Genomic DNA, 17,361 nt, shown 5'->3' with positions numbered 1-17,361 from the left:
CTAGCAGGCACACGAGTGAGTGTAATGGCCGGCAAGCCTGCCTTATATAAGGGGGGGGCTCCAGGGCTTAGTGCAGCCTGAATGGCTACAATGTGCCTGCTGACTGTGATGCAGAGGGTCAAAGTTGACCCTCATAGTGCATTATGGGGCGAATCGACCTTCCGCAAAAGTTCGCCTGGTCCAGGCGAACGCGACCACCAAAGTTCGCCTGGAACCGTTCGCCGGCGAACCGTTCGGCCCATCTCTAATCATAGGATAAAATTAGCTTTTATTTCAAGAGTAATTATACTCACAAAGGTGGGTTGCAGAACCTGCAACCACCGTATATGGCCTACGGGGAAACCACCGTCCCCGCTCGGTACTCCACGTCCTGCCAGAAACTGGGTGGTCACTCTCCTGGGGTCCTTACCTGCAGTGGCTGGCTCCATATTAGTGGGAAGGACAGCCCCAAAGGAGGTGTAGTGGGCAATAAAGAAGGGTGGAGGCACCCAAAAATAAATATCTCTCAGAGTATACATTATAAAGACATAAATAAATACATAAGGTATCTTACCTCTCCAGATGAACCAACCCAGAAAAACAAGGGTTTAGATCAGGTAAGGTTTATTCAAGCACAGTTAAAAAAGACAAAGCGTTTCTCAGGTCTCTGCCCACTTCCTCAGGTTCCTCAGGTTGATAAAGTGCTCCAGGAATTCAGTTTGCAGCCTGGGCGCCAACATTTTGGACTAGTCCATCTCCCCATGGGTGGTTTTCTTTGTTTTAAAAAGCCAAAAAAAGTGTGCAGGGAGTAAGAAGGCTGTCCAGCATCTTTGTATAGATCATTTTCAGGAACTGTCTTTATAAAGAATAAAGGCCATGCCGGGTATCCCCCATGAAGAGATGGACTAGTCTAAAACCTGCCAGTTCTGTCAGATTTCTACTACCTACTGTAAGTGACAGCAACATTGGAGAAAAGTAATTTATGGCTCATTTTACTCTGCAAGAAATGTACTTCTTACTTGTATGTGTTTAAACGTGTTGTAAAATATACAGTTTTTCTCGACAGAAGTCCTGTAACCACTTGCTGTTTTACAGGCTGTATATTTACACACCTCGGGAGGACTGTTCCCATTCCAGGGGCGTAGATATACGCCTCCCGCCGCATTGCCGCTGTGTGCGCTCCCCGCTGTCTCCTGCGCGCATCTCACGCTTGTTAATGTCGCCGTCTGTTAGAGGGGAAATCACTGGATGGGAATGCAGGTCCCATTCATTGATCTAAGTCCCCCTGTCAATGAGATGCCTGCATCCTTGCAACTAAGGAAGTAACACGTCCACGCATTACTTCCTGTTCGTGTACTTATAGTACGCTAATAGAAAATAATGCGCGAGGACATCTTGTGGCCAAATAGTAAAATTACACCAATATACATTCTGTAACGGTTGTGGAATTCTCTCCGTGATCAGCGCACAAGACATGCGCTGACACTGCGGAAATCCTCCACAAGCGTATAATTTGCGGGAACCCAGCAAAAGGTGCCACCTGTAGAGGGAAATTCCTGTCGACAGGGGGAGCTGTGGAGTGCAGAGGAACAGCTCCTCTGCCCTACCACACACGCCAGACAGGAATTGCACGAAGGGAAGAAACGCAGGACAAGATAGCCCTGAAAGAGATTGAGCAAAGGGACAGATTGTATGTGTGTGCACCAAACTAGTCGCCAACCCGCGACGGTGCATACACAACAGCAGATATGAAGTAGGAACGCAATCGTGGGAGAGGCGATTGCCAGAGGTGACACAAGGCTACAGCAAGGCAGAACACGAGAGTAACAAAGGCACAGCAAATCATACAATGAGGAGATGAGGAAAATAATAAACGCTAGCTAAACGCGAACACCGCACTCATTCGCAACAGTGCACGCGTTTGTGCGCGGTCTCCACGTGATAAGCACAATAGAGACAAGCATGCCGAACTAACCACCGACAGACAAACATAAAACAGAGGACGCGAGCGCTTGCTCAACGGTTACCTCACCGAGCCTCCAGCAAGCGTTCGTAGCAGACAAGACAGATACGCGGAAACAGGAATACGTAAGAGATACGATCCACTGCTCTTACCGTCAGAGCGAGTGCGATCCAAGTAAGGCAACAACAGAACAGAAGGGCCTACCAGCAACAACCGCTGCTCTGGTTAGCACCCCACAGACAGACAGAACAGGCAATACAAATAATGCAATCCTAACTGCACTAGGGAAACCTGCCTAGTGCAGTCCCAGGAATTACTCTAGGCTAATCTTCAAACAAAGAGCAAGGCTGACACTCCAGGCGAGTGTTCCACAGGACTAACTCTTATGACCAGCAACTTACTGTGGGAAACATAGCTCTTTATAGAGCAAGCCCACAAGGGATGTGGCTAGGCAATCTGCATGACAAACATATGCAAATTCCTCAGCAGCAAGCTGCACAACTGCCAAAAGGTCTCTCTTCCAGAGACCTGCAGAATGCAGACCTGAACAGTGGTCAAAAGGCTGCCTGCCTGAGCAGGCAGCCACGCGGATCCTCACACATTCATTATAATAAAGAGACCCACACTTACAATTAAAATTAACCCCTTCCCTCCTACACTCTTCCATAGTACCCACATTTGCCTAATAGGTGGCGAAAAAAAACATAATTTTGTTGATTAGTAGTGATCAAGTTATTGGCAAAAGAAAGGGAGGAGCGCTGACAGGTGAAAATTGCTCTGGTCCTAAAGGGGGAAAACCCCTCAGTGGTCAAGTGGTTAAAGCAGGCCCGGCTTTACAACACAGAAGCCTGTAGATACAGATGCCCTGGCACCCTAGACTTCCCCCTCCATGAACCTACAAACCGCCATCAAATGCACCGCAAGTCTGTTGGCTAGCCCAGGTGTCCCTTCTCCCTTACTTCCCTTGCACCTCATAGGTAGCTGCAGGTGCCCCTTAGCATTAGGTAGCTAGAGGTACCCTCAGTATTAAGCAGCTAGAGGTGCCCCTGACTGAAGGCAGATCTGGTCAGCGGAATGCCGAGGTCAGGGTGAGTAACCTCTCATTTACACTCTGCTTTGGGGACTCTGTATAATGAAGGATGGAGAGCGGCACTAGGGGAGGGGGGTGAGCCGCCTTTCCATCAGCATGTGCCTGTAGGCATGTGCCTACGGTGCCTTATGGTAAATCCAGCCCTGGGTTAAAGTGTTACACTGGTAACACTGGGAGCCAGTGCTGAAACGAGGGGACCATGAGAGGAACGGGAAGCTTCTATAGTACCCAGAGTGCTTCCCTCTCCTTTGGTAAGTATCTGTTTTTTCCCCTGCTTCCTATTAGCTTACACTTTCTTTGATAAAGAGGTCCATCCTCCAGATGAGGTGTTTTTGTGGCTACACTTGTTATGTGTTTCAAAATCATGATGGCTACACATGTATGACACTTGGCCCCCAGGCTGTAAGGGTCACCAGGGGTAGGCAAGATAAGGGTGTGAGCATTGGGGGGCACCATTTAATCCTATCTGGACGGATGTATCCGTCCAGATAGGCTGCACTGCTGCCGCTGCCTGATCGCGCGTGCTCCCGCCGCCTTCCGTTAGCCTGGAGATCAATGAATGGGAACAAGGTTCCCTTTCATTGATCTAAGTCCCCGTATGAAAGACCGACACCGTCGGCGAGACGGCTCCGTCTTTCACAAATCCCCCATCCACTCAATACTTCTGCTTTGCGGAGGAACTTTCCGCATGCAGAAGTGAGGTGCAAGGGCATCTTGTGGCGAAGTAGTAAAATTACATTTGGAAATAAGAATTTCCAGATAATGACATTTTTTCTACTTTTAAAATTAGCCCTTTACCTTACACACTGCCTGATAGGTACACATAAAAAAATTTTGTAAGAAAAAAAAATACAATAAAAAAATTACATAATTAGGGCCCTTTCAGACTGCAAAACGCGGACGGCCACGCTTGCAGAACGCAACGCGTACGAACGCACACCATCCGCGTTCGTATGCGTTGCGTGGCTGATCCCATCACTGAAAAGTGAATGGGACAGCCGCGCATTTTTGTAAAATCTGCGTGCAGCATGCGTTCCCGGACCGCACAGGTCCGGAACGCATGCAGTGTGAACATCAGACAGTGCACTCTATGCACTGTCTGATGTCGTGCGTGTCGGGCCACCCGCACGCATTTCCAAAACGCGGCTGGAAACGCGTGTAGTGTGAACGGGCCCTATAGTTACCTTAGGGACTGAACTTTTTTTTAATATGTATGTAGTAAAGTATATTACTGTTATTTTTTAAATGATGGGCTTGTAATAAGTGATGGACGCAAAACTGAAAAAATGCCATGGTCATGATATAGAGTCAGCAAAGTGGTTACGTTTTGCTGGGAGGGCCCGTGATTTTTAGTTATGCCACTGGTTATGCTCTTTTCTCTACTCCCTCTGTGACAAAGATCAAGAACAATGCTCTAACAAGACTCCAAACATTTGCAAAAATAGGTCCTTCTTGTCATTTTTTTCCACTCTGCAGAGCAGGTCATGATATAGAGTCAGCATTAGATGCTGCTCTATAGAATTCCTGTTTGAAGTGTAAGTACAGTAGACTAGGAGAAGAATGATGGGTCTGATTCAGGAACAGACACAGCTGCTGTTTCACTGCTTGGCCAATTTCCATAATCAAACACTCGCTAATTGCAGAAGGCCTTGATTCCGCTGCCTCTTGATGTGCTGTGTAGCCATGTGGTTTTTTTGCTTTGAATATCAAGTGACTGCCATGTCCAAAGCCTTCAACTTTAGATTACACAAAATGTTATTCCGTTAGAGAGAGAGACCCGACATACATCAAATTTATGGCTTCATTAAAAATGTATTTGGCAGAAAAGCACTAAAGCAGGAGTAAATGCAAATAGTTTATGTAGTACGATCTTGTGGGTTTAACCCTTTTGGAACCGGATGGCTCTGGCCACTTATGGACCAAAGCCATCCTTTACCTATTGTGCCCTGTAATTAGTGTGATTGGCTCACATTAATCACGTGGTTGGGAGCCAATGAAATTGGCTCCTTAACGAGATGCGGAAGATCTGCTGTCACTGAGACAGCAGAGTGAGCAAGTGCAGCGACAGAACATTGGTGCGAACGGAGAGGACGGCGTGAGTGCGTGGAGGTGAATAGTTTGAATCTACATCATGTCAGAGCCGCACAGCAACCAGCAGGACGTAGATTTCCAGCTATGTCGGTCCAGAATCGGTTAAAAGACATCTGACCTGAAAAAGGGATATTGAGGCTGACATATTTATCTCCTTGTTGCCTGGCTGTCCTTCTGATCCTCTACCACTAATATTTGTAGTCATAGATCCTGAACAAGCATGCAGATCAGATGTTTGATGTAAAAAGGATTTGAAGCAAACCTCGGGTACAAAGTTAAATACTTACCTAAGGAGAGGCTTCCGGCGCTGTCTTTTGGTCCTCTTTTGCCAAGTGAGGATCCCTCAAAGTTATCGGAAAAAATCCTGTCAGATTCTATGTTTGTGACCGTGGTCCTCTTCAAGCAAGAGCACAAGGAGCATGGTCGTGATGTGCAGGAGAGGCCCAGGCCCTGGCGGAGGACTGGAGGAAGGTGTGGGAAGTCTCTGGAGTATCTTACTATTTAGGTAAGTATTAACTTTTGACCTGAGGTTCTCTCTAAAGTGTACCAGAGGCAAATGGAGGCGAGCCAGATGGGGTGAGAGAGGAACTTACATAGAGTAGGGGCACTTGGGAGAAGTACTGGAGCCTCGCAAGTGAGCAAGCGATGTGAGGGGTGGAGATCCAGAATGAAGGGGGTACCATAAGGAGTTAGAGACAATGGGACAGTCGCTTGTAGATCAGACACACGAGGAGTTTGAAAGAGAAGAGAAGAAGAGAAATGGGGAAGTAGCTGGGATGGACTGAGTGACTGTTTCTTCTTCGGCTATTGGGCGCCCGACAGGAAGTTAGGGAGCCCGAGAAATAGCGGTTGCAGAGATCGTGATAACAAAACTTTTCGTCTACAGAATAAGGTTTATGAGAAATATCGTTTACAAATTCGTTTTGACTTTCTGTTTAACTTATTTTATCATTTTTAACTTTCGCTTTCAGGAGTGTAATAAGTACACTTTCGTTTTCACTGATTTTTTCGTTCTAAAATTTGTTTTTAGAAGTACAATGCTTAAATATCATTTTCAAGCTTATTGTATTACAAATATATCGCTTTTGGTATTAACCTTGTTTTCAGACTTAAAATGCGTAAATTATAGTTTTCAGATTTATTATCTTACTAATATATCACGTTTATATCAACTTTATACTGGTTGAACTCGATGGACGTATGTCTTTTTTCAACCAAAATAACTATGTAACTATGTAATATTACCGTTATTTTAAGATTTTTAATGCATACGTGATTGTAAGGCTATTTATTCTATTACAAATATGTGATGATCTGCTCGGCTGCCTGTGCAGGCAGGCAGTTTTTTGGCCATTGTTTGGGTTTGCATGCTGCAGGACTCTGGAAAGAAGAGCTTCTGTCAGTTTTGCAGCTTGTGCTTGCTGAGGAATTTGCATACGTTGTCATGCAAATTGCCTGGCCACATTCATTGGAGGCGTGTACTATAAGTACTATGTGTTTCCCACAATGCTTGGCTGTTCATAAGGAGTCTTCCTGTGAAACACTCTGGAGAGTGTCAGCCATGCTCTTTGTTTGAAGATCAGCTTAGAGTAATTCCTGGAAACTGTGCTAGGCAGGTTCCCTAGTGCAGTTAGGATTCTTTATCTGTTTTGTTTGTCTGTTGCGATTGTCCTGTTCCAACGGTGGTCGACAGGAAATCGTTCTGATCTCTGTTCTTGGAGCATAGCTGGTGCAGCGGTTGCTACCAGCTATCTCTTCTGTTCTGCCTCTCTGGATCGCGCTAGCATCCTGCGCTAGTGCTGTGGATCCTTCTGTTCTGTTACTCTGTCCCTGGATCGCACTCGCTTCGCGCTAGTGCTGTGGATCCTTCTGTTCTGCCTCTCTGGATCGCGCTAGCATCCTGCGCTAGTGCTGTGGATCCTTCTGTTCTGTTACTCTGTCCCTGGATCGCACTCGCTTCGCGCTAGTGCTGTGGATCCTTCTGTTCTGCCTCTCTGGATCGCGCTAGTCACTTTCGCTAGTGCTGTGGATCCTATCTCCCGCCTGTTCCTGTTTTCGTGTGTCTGTCTTGTCTGCTACGAGCACTTGCTGGAGGCTCGGTGAGGTAACCGTTAAGCAAGCATTCGCGTCCCCTGTTTCATGTTTGTCTGTCGCTGGTTAGTGAGGCGTGCTTGTCTCTATTGTGCTTATCACGTGGAGACCGCGCATAACCGCGTGCACTGTTGTGAATGAGTGCGGTGTTCACGGTTAGCTAGCGTTTGTTATTTTCCATATCTCCTCATTGTATGGTTTGCTGTGCCTTTGCTATACTCGTATTCTGTTCTGATCTGCCTTGTGTCACTTCTGCACCCTGTACTCTGGATGAGTCAATGTGGCCTTGCTTAGAATCCCCTGCAGTGTCCCTAGAAGCTCGTCTAGGTATTACACTATACATATTTATGCCCCTCCACGCACCCTCCGCTCTGCCAACAAGATGAAGCTGGTTATTCCCAGGATACACTTAACATTTGGTGCTTGGGCCTTTTCCTATGCAGCCCCTACTCTATGGAACTCACTTCCACAATCAGTACGAGAGGCTCCTTCTCTGGACAGCTTTAAAAAAAGGCTAAAAACTCACCTCTTTTCCCTAGCCTTTGAGACTGCATAATGCAGGGTCACAGCGCTTTGAGTCCCCAGGGAGAAAAGCGCTATATAAATATTATTGTTATTGTTATTGTTGTTACTCACCTGTTTTTCTGCAGTTTTGGAGTTACAAGCTAGTTTGACTGCCACACAGAATTCTGGGTACAGTGAGAATGAAGTTAGGGAGTCAGCGTGTGTTCCAGTAAATATACCTGTACATTCCCCTCATGATGATGAGATCCAGTCTCAGTTTGTGGTGGAACCTTCCCTGGGACATCTGCCCTGTCCACAAAATAAAGTTCCAGTTTTGCCCTGTGACATGGATAGTTCAGAATCCTTCTTAGAAAACCTGGAAAATGATGTTCCTGAGGTCTTGTTTGATGTTCTGGAGGTCTCCGAGTTCCTCCCAAACGGTGCAGAACTTGTGGGAGATGTCTCCTGCCCCCCAAGTCCTCCTGAGGTGTTACCCTTTTCCGTGGGCTTTGCTGCCTTGCTGGCTACCTTTTCAGCTCTGGTGGAGCTTCAGTCATGGGTAGTCAATGATGAATTTCTGTCAGATACCATTACAGTCATCTCTAAGCCTGAGACCGAGTTTTCTTTTGAAATACCAGTACCTGTGACCTCTACTCGTGATGATTTTCTGCCCGGTCCTGGTTTTGGTCTGGTCGTGCCTGACTCTGAGGTTGGCAGTTCCCCGACATGTCCTGAGGTTTCTCCTGTGCTGGTGTACCCCAGTGTGCTCTGTGACCCAGAAAGCCCAAGTGTGCCTCGGTTACCAGCGTACTCAGATGCTTCCTCGGTGGAGACATGTTCTGATTTAGCCTGCCTGCTTGCATGCCCAGAAGTGGTCCCTGAAAGTCTTGATCTTGATGGGTGTCCTCGTAATTCTGAGTCTGGAATTGTCATTGGTTCCATAGGGGTTCTTGATAGTTCTCCATGTGAGCCTGGTGATTGTTCTGCCCTCTTGGGATCTCTGTGGAGCTTCAAAAGGTTCTGGGAGATTCCGGGAGAAATTTTGCTTGGTACCCTGGATAAGATCAACGGTGGTTTTTGTGTTATAAGGGACACTTTGAACAGGTTTTGTGGCAGATTCGGTATTTTCGGACGCTCCTTGGAAGGTGGTGGGTATTGTCTGGAGGGTTTCGATGGCTTCTTCTCTGGTATCCACAGTCCTGATGGGTGTTACGCTGAGACTTGTAGTGCTGATGGGCATTTTTCGGTGGCTTCTGTTTCCGATGAGGTCGGTTTTGGGTGGACTGACTCTGGAATTGGACCTTGTCGGGCTGTCCCGACCTTCATGAGTCTTCGGTTGGAGTCTTTTGCTAATAGCAGTTTTGAGGGTCGTCTGGAATTCGACCCTGGAGGCGGGGGTACTGTGATGATCTGCTCGGCTGCCTGTGCAGGCAGGCAGTTTTTTGGCCATTGTTTGGGTTTGCATGCTGCAGGACTCTGGAAAGAAGAGCTTCTGTCAGTTTTGCAGCTTGTGCTTGCTGAGGAATTTGCATACGTTGTCATGCAAATTGCCTGGCCACATTCATTGGAGGCGTGTACTATAAGTACTATGTGTTTCCCACAATGCTTGGCTGTTCATAAGGAGTCTTCCTGTGAAACACTCTGGAGAGTGTCAGCCATGCTCTTTGTTTGAAGATCTGCTTAGAGTAATTCCTGGAAACTGCTAGGCAGGTTCCCTAGTGCAGTTAGGATTGTTTATCTGTTCTGTTTGTCTGTTGCGATTGTCCTGTCCCAACGGTGGTCGACAGGAAATCGTTCTGCTCTCTGTTCTTGGAGCATAGCTGGTGCAGCGGTTGCTACCAGCTATCTCTTCTGTTCTGCCTCTCTGGATCGCGCTAGCATCCTGCGCTAGTTCTGTGGATCCTTCTGTTCTGTTACTCTGTCCCTGGATCGCACTCGCTTCGCGCTAGTGCTGTGGATCCTTCTGTTCTGCCTCTCTGGATCGCACTAGCATCCTGCGCTAGTGCTGTAGATCCTTCTGTTCTGTTACTCTGTCCCTGGATCGCACTCGCTTCGCGCTAGTGCTGTGGATCCTTCTGTTCTGCCTCTCTGGATCGCGCTAGTCACTTTCGCTAGTGCTGTGGATCCTATCTCCCGCCTGTTCCTGTTTTCGTGTGTCTGTCTTGTCTGCTACGAGCGCTTGCTGGTGGCGCGGTGAGGTAACCGTTAAGCAAGCGTTCGCGTCGCCTTTTTCATGTTTGTCTGTCGATGGTTAGTTAGGCGTGCTTGTCTCTATTGTGCTTATCACGTGGAGACCGCGCATAACCGCGTGCACTGTTGCGAATGAGTGCGGTGTTCGCGGTTAGCTAGTGTTTGTTATTTTCCGTATCTCCTCATTGTATGGTTTGCTGTGCCTTTGCTATCCTCGTATTCTGTTCTGATCTGCCTTTAGTCACTTCTGGCAATCGCCGTTCTTGCGGTTGCGTTTCTGTTTCGTATGTGCTGTTGTGTGTGCGCGGTCGCGGGGTGGCGACTAGATTGGCGCACACACATACAACCTGTCCCTTTGCTCGTTCTCATTCGCAATCGCTTCTCTTGCGATTGCGTTCTGCGCTTCGTACAATTCCTGTCTGGCATTTGTGGAGGTACAGAGGATTGGTTCCTCTGCACTCCCCAGCGCCATCTGCCGACAGGAATTTCCCTCTACGGTGCGTAGCACCTTTTGCTGGGTGCCTGCAATTATACGCTTGTGGAGGATTTCCGCCGTATCGGCGCACGCGTTGTGCACTGCACACGGAGAAAGTTCCACAATCGTTACAAAATATATAACTTTTACTATTCATAATATTATTAATGCGTACGTGATTGTAAGGCTATTTATTCTATTAAAAATATATAAAATATTCTATTCACATTATTTGTAGTGAAGTATTTTACGGTTTGAAATATATTATTGTTTCTATGTGTGTATGGGTGTTTGTGCAGTGGGGATGGTTAGGGTTAGGCACCACCAGGGGGTGGTTAGCGTTAGGCACCACCAGGGGGGGAGGGTTAGGGTTATGCACCACTAGGGGGTTTTAGGGTTAGGCACCACCAGGGGGGTCTAGGGGTTAGGGATAGGTACAGGGAGGGTTCTGTGTGAGAATAGGGTTAGGTGTAGTTCCAGTACAATATTTATAATATATGCAATTTTTTAAACTATGCTTATTAACATCAAGGGGTGGTCTAAGGGTTAGGGATAGGGAGAGTTCTGTGTGAGCCTACAGTTAGGTGTAGCTGCAGTAAAATACCTGTAATATCTACAATTGTATTACCATGCTTAATACAAGTGTACATATCGTTTTTTGTTATAGACGGTCTTTTGCCATTTCATTACCGTTAATTCAACATATTTAGCACTTGATTTTCATTTATAATATAGAAACGAAAAATATTGTTTTAGATACAAACTTATAATTTCGTCTATATCCCACGCCCTTTTTTTTCCAGACGCCCTTTTTGCATGTACGGCCTTGCGGCCTATCTTACAAGGGTCATAAAGCAAGGGTTGCCATCATGATCTTCACACCCATTACGAGTGTAGCCACAGAAACACCTGATCTGAAGTATAGTCCCCTGTATCTGAGGAAGGGAAGGTTATTAATTCAGCCCTCAAAACAGCTCTGGGCCCTCCTGCTCCCCTCTAATTGCAGGTGGAATTCGCAGGGATATGCATGAATGCTACCTCATTGTTGGGATTAGTGTTTTTTTACACTCTTATGTTATGGTAGCTGTGCCGGGGCACTTATGGTATCAAACACAGCTGAGTACAGTGAGCAATGCTCATTTTTTTATGTTCAATAACAGTAATTTCTTAAAAGATTAGCTTTCAACAGTGTGGCCTTTCTTTCTTAGTGCAAGAACATACATACCTACCCATCAATAAAAAAAATTATAATGGGCCTCAGATGCAGTTACACTAAAGTCATTGGTGTTAAGAGGAAGCGTTATTTAAACTTAAAATTATTCAGTCAGGTCATATGAAAAACAAAAAATCTTTTACATGAGAAATTAATTTCCTTTTCTATCTGACGCAGTTACTGTTACATGCAAAAGGGTGTCGGGGGGAAAAAAGGGCGCGTGGTGTAAACGATAAGCGGTAATAGCGTTTATAAAAATATTGTGTTGTATTTTGTTTACAATAATGTTTTACAAATAAAAAAAAACATTTACCGTAATAATGTGTATGAAATCGCAAATTGTGAAAACGATAATCTTCCCTGTTTTAAAAGTGAAACGTATAATTAAGTGTGTTAAAAAACGATAATATATGTATAATCATTATAATTGTATAATATTATGAATAACCTTCATTTATCGTTTTTTCATGTAATAAAATCTGAAAATATTGTTTATAACGATGTACGTTCATTATAACTGTTGTAAAACATGAATAAATATTACTAACATTTTACTACAACTAAACCTAACCCTACTCTCAAACAGAACTCTCCCTGTACCTATCCCTAACCCTTACACCCCCCTGGTGGTGCCTAACCCTAAGACCCCCCTGGTGGTGACTAACCCTAAGTCTCCCCTGGTGGTGCCTAACCCTAAGACTCCACTGGTGGTGCCTAACCCTAAGACTCCCCTAGTGGTGCCTAACCCTAAGACCCCCCTGGTGGTGCCTAACCCTAAGACCTCCCCTGGTGGTGCCTAACCCTAAATCTCCCCTGGTGGTACCTAACCCTAAGACCCTCCTGGTGGTGCCTAACCCTAAGACCCTCCTGGTGGTGCCTAACCCTAAGACCCTCCTGGTGGTGCCTAACCCTAAGACCCTCCTGGTGGAGCCTAACCCTAAGACCCTCCTGGTGGTGCCTAACCTTAAGACCCCCCCCCTGGTGGTGCCTAACCTTAAATCTCCCGGTGGTTCCTAACCCTAAGACTCCTCTGGTGGTGCCTAACCCTAAATCCTCCCCTGGTGGTGCCTAACTCTAAGACCCCCCTGGTGGTGCCTAACCCTAAATTTCCCCGGTGGTGCCTAACCCTAATACCCGCCTGGTGGTGCCTAACCCTAAAACCTCTCTGGTGGTGCCTAATCCTAAAACCCCGCTGGTGGTGCCTAACCCTAAGACTCCCCTGGTGGTGCCTAACCCTAAATCTCCCTTGGTGGTGCCTAACCCTAAATCCTCCCTGGTGGAGCCTAACCCTAAAACCCCCCTTAGTGATCGCTTTATTGTGTGAATAATAATGTTTTACAAATAGTGACAGTAAAAAATATATTACAATTTACTTACTGATCGCTTTATTGTGTGAATAATAATGTTTTAGAAACCGTAAGGGATAACATTTTAAATAACATTTTAGTTAAATACAATAAATATGTTTAGTATTTTTGTAAACGTTATTCGTCACTGCGCATTTTGTAAACTTAAAACATCACAAGCGCAGTTTGAAAACATTAATAATCTCCGGGCGCCGTTTGAAAACGCTAACCTTCCAATTACATACGATCGTTGCAAGATCGCATCTGATAAAAAGATTGTACCGTTAATGGGCACCTTTACATACAGAGTTGTCTCCGCATTGATTCTATCAGCAGAAAGCAAAGGTGTGAACAACTGCAAAATATAAGGGTGCACATACATCTACCAATTTTGATTTTGCATCCCGATCGACCATCTGATTCGATAATGTTATCAAATTGGATGAAAATTGGTGCTGCAACATGTCATCTCACCTGTGCTGGGGCTGTGCCTCCCGGCCTCATCATCTGCCAACACCCCCATGTGGCACCAGGGCCACATGTAACATGCGATCGGTGATGGTGAGGCCGGGAGTCAAGGCAACAGGACGGGTAAGATTTTACATTGCACGGGCACAGAACATGTACACTTGGGGGCGCCCAGACAGGCAGCAGACGTGGCGCCGCAAGGCAGATGCCTGATAGATTTCATGCTGAAATCAATCGGGAATTGGTCTGCTGTGTATGGGCAGCCAACAGATCTCTCTCTGATCAGATTTAATCAGAGTGAGATCTATCTCTTGGTCGATCTGCCCGTACATTGCTAGATGTATGGGCACATTTAGTGATGACTGTAGTCTGACCTTTTTTTGTGAACTACTTGTACTGTGCTGGGGATCAGGGCCACCCATTGTTCATCGGGGGCCTTCGTCAGGCAAATTTCATTGTATCAAGGCCCATAACGACTAAGTGACTTTTTCCAATTGATTTTCTGCGAAGAACATTTTTTTCCCAGTATCATGCGACATTGGTTAACGAAAATTCAAGTTACATCCATGCTAACCTAGAGATAAAAAACACACGTTATGATCGCTGCGAATTTTATAAAGGAAAAGCAGAGAATCCTATTCTAGACAGTTTCCATCTTGGATACCTTTGAATGAAGCTAATCCTGACATAATTTCCTCCCTCACTTCTTTTATACATACCTGGGGCTTCCTCCAGCCCCATAAGCCTGGATCGCTCCCACGCCGCCATCCTCCACTTCCTCTATCGCCGATACCGGGTCCCGTCACTTCCGGAGGACGCGACCAACTTTCCGCATGAACAGGGGCTCCCTGCATATCCTTACGCATGTGCCTGCGTAGTATGGAGCCGCACGCGTAAGTATATGGAGGGAGCTCCTGTGATGCGGAACATTGGTTGCGTCCACCGGCCGAGTGGCCGACTAGCGGAAATGACGGGACCCGATACCGGCGGACAGAGACAGCGGAGGACGGCGGCGTGGGAGCGATCCAGGCTTATGGGGCTGGAGGAAGCCCCAGGTATGTATAAAAGCTTTCTCCCCAACGTCTCTGGTTCCCTTTAATAAACCAGTGAAATAGAAAAAGGAGACGTCTGGAGAGCAGCAATACCAAGTGGTATACTGTTGCCATGGTTACTAGGAAGTTTGAATAAAATACTGTATGAGCTGCAGACAAAATGTAAAATTTATTTTAGGTCACTCCATTACAAAATGGCTTGTAGAGGCTTCTTTTACACTGCAAATCGCAATTCCGATTCGTGATTCCGATTTGCAACTTTTATTGGATGCTAGCAATACAAGAAGAAAAATGCAGAAAAAAAATGCAGCATGCATCACAAATCGGAATGGCATGTAGTGTAAAAGAGCCCTAAATATATGTTTTATAAGGTGGAACTGCCCTTCAATGTTAGCGCAGATCAAAAATATGTAAGAGCTCAACCTATTTTTTTTTACAATATTGTTTTCCCTGATGATAACTCGGTTTTACTCAAATTTTAGTGCCCTACAGAGACAAAAGCAACTTTCGCAGTTCACATAAAGATAGTGGGAGACTGGACAGGTATGTACAACGTTTCTTAAATATTTAATATTCAATTTAAACATCAACCTAATTTCCAACCTTACTTAATATATAAATATGGCAAAGTATAAATATGAATCTGTTATGCACACTGACCAGGTTTCGAATCTTGGTTCTTCCGGTTCAATACGCCAGCACATATTCAGTCAGGAGACCTTGGGCAAGACACTTTAACACTGCTACAGCCTATAGAGTGCACCCCTAGTGGCTGCAGCTCAACTCTTGTGCTGTCTACACAATTTTTCCAAGTTTTTCTTGACACTCCTAATACCGTTATTGTAAAAGTCTGCAGATTGAGCCTTAACCTCCTTGCCAGTTTTCCCGACCTGAGTTCGGGGTAGAAAAAAGAAGCTGTTAGCAGTGATCCCGAGCTCAGGTCGGTGTAGGCAGTGCAGCGCTTTACCTTCAGTTTTGGAGTCCCGCGCGCGATCGCGTTGGGCAGCGGGACTCCAGCCTCTCTCCCCGGCAGTGTGGGGTCTTTCCCTGGCCGCCGGGATCCCCATGTCCCCTATTCTTCCGGGGTCCCGGCGGCCAATCGGGGCAGCGGAGCGGCGTGACGTCATCGGGGGAGGGGCTAATATTTAAAACGAACTTCTCTATATTAGAGAAATATAGAGGTTTGTTTATATGTATATTAGCGCCATCTTGTGGTCAAAGTGAAAACTGCCGTGTTGGAGCCCAGGAAGGTAAATTTTTTATTCTGCTGCAGATCTCCCTGCTAGAATGATTTTTTTCAGGTTTTAGGGTCTGAAAGAGTGGAAAAAATTGCACCTCTTTTAGATCCTAAAATCTGGAAAGAATCAGAATGGCAAGGACGTTAAAGGATACCCGAGGTGACATGTGACATCATGAGATAGACATGTGTATGTACAGTGCCTAGCACACAAATAACTACGCGGTGTTCCTTTTTTTCTTTCTCTGCCTGAAAGGTTGAAAAATCATGTATAGTAAGTCAGAACTGGATCAGACTACAGTGTAACCCTAAGTGATAAGGAATTACAGTCATAAAACACTTTCCTAGCAGAAAAATGGCTTCTCCGAGCCGGAAAGAGATAAAAAGGGTCATTGGTTCATAGATTTTTAGCTCTGGCATACTTCAATGAATGTGTCATTGAGCAGAAACAATGAAACATTAAAAACTTAAAAAGTAAATTTAAATATAAAATACAACTGTGGGATATCTAAAAAAAAGTAATTTCTAGGAGAAGGAGGATAGATACAATTTTTTTTCTTATCAGTTTATTTTCACCTCGGGTGTCCTTTAAACCACTGCTCCACTTCGAGCATGACATTTTTTCATTTTCACAGGTGACCAGGATCATTAGGGAGTCTTGCCCAAAAATTACTGTTTTTTACGTACTATCTTGAGCTGGGATGCAAACCATGATCAAAGCCTTCCATCCTATATAAAAGGCAACACACTTAACCAGTATACTATCCAAATGACCCAGTGAAGGCAGGATATCGCTAGTGATTTGTTTAAATAAAGTCCTCTGTATACATTTTATAGTATTTTTATTTATTTACTTTAAGGGAAGCTAAAGTGTCATGCAACATGAAGAGATAGACATGTGTGTGTACAGTGCCAAACACAAAAATACATATGCTTTGTTGCTTTTCCTCTTTCTCTGCCTGAAAGAGTTAATATATAATATATGCATCCGTTTTTTCTCCAGTCGGGATCTAGTGTCCCTCACTGATAAGGAATCACAGCCATAAAATACTTTCCTTGCAGAGAATGGGGCTTCTGGGAGTAGGCGATAGATTAAAAGGTCAATAGTTCCTTTAGCACTCACAAGGGCCAGACTGTTTAATTTAGCTGAGACAAAACAATAAATCTACTTTTTTAAGGTTTTTAAACATAGCGTTAAAACTTTGGGATATCTTAAAGTTACTTTTAGGAGTAGGATGATAGATACAATTGTTTATCTAATCAGTTTATTTTCACTTAAAGAGAACCCGAGGTGGACAGTTGGAGGGGCAGATTGGACACAGAGGCATGTTCTCTGCCTCATAACTCGCCTCTGTGTCTCCTAGACACCGCTCTCTGTGTTCCCACCGCCGTGCTATAACCCCCGAGATTAGCGACAATATTTGCCGCTATCTTGGAGGTAAACACAGGGAGCGGGATTCAGTGTTCTAAACACCCGCCAGGGGCGTTCCTGCAGTGTTTCCAGAGCTGCCATTGCGCAGCTCTCTCTCCCTGGCCACGCCCCCTGCCGCTCCCCCGCCTCCCTGCACGCTATGAGAGACACACAGTCTCTCAGTGCAGCGTCATGACCCAGAGGTCACCAAAGTGAAAGTGGGCCATTGCGGCCCACGGGAGCATCGGTTT

General features: G+C 45.6%; 1 protein-coding gene across 3 annotated transcripts in view; it reads left to right on the top strand.

The window, feature by feature from the left end:
* NOX4 (NADPH oxidase 4) overlaps nt 1-17,361 on the top strand; it is a 310,753-nt gene that overhangs the window by 159,255 nt on the left and 134,137 nt on the right. For all 3 annotated transcript variants that reach the window (XM_068266792.1, XM_068266790.1, XM_068266791.1), the window contains one exon: nt 14,945-15,005. In XM_068266792.1, coding sequence (XP_068122893.1) covers nt 14,945-15,005 — 61 coding nt within the window. The remainder of the gene's footprint in view (nt 1-14,944; nt 15,006-17,361) is intronic.

Source organism: Hyperolius riggenbachi, chromosome 2 (assembly GCF_040937935.1).
Source record: "Hyperolius riggenbachi isolate aHypRig1 chromosome 2, aHypRig1.pri, whole genome shotgun sequence".
In the NCBI taxonomy this organism is placed as follows: domain Eukaryota; kingdom Metazoa; phylum Chordata; class Amphibia; order Anura; family Hyperoliidae; genus Hyperolius; species Hyperolius riggenbachi.
This window is presented reverse-complemented; position numbering and strand designations above follow the sequence as displayed.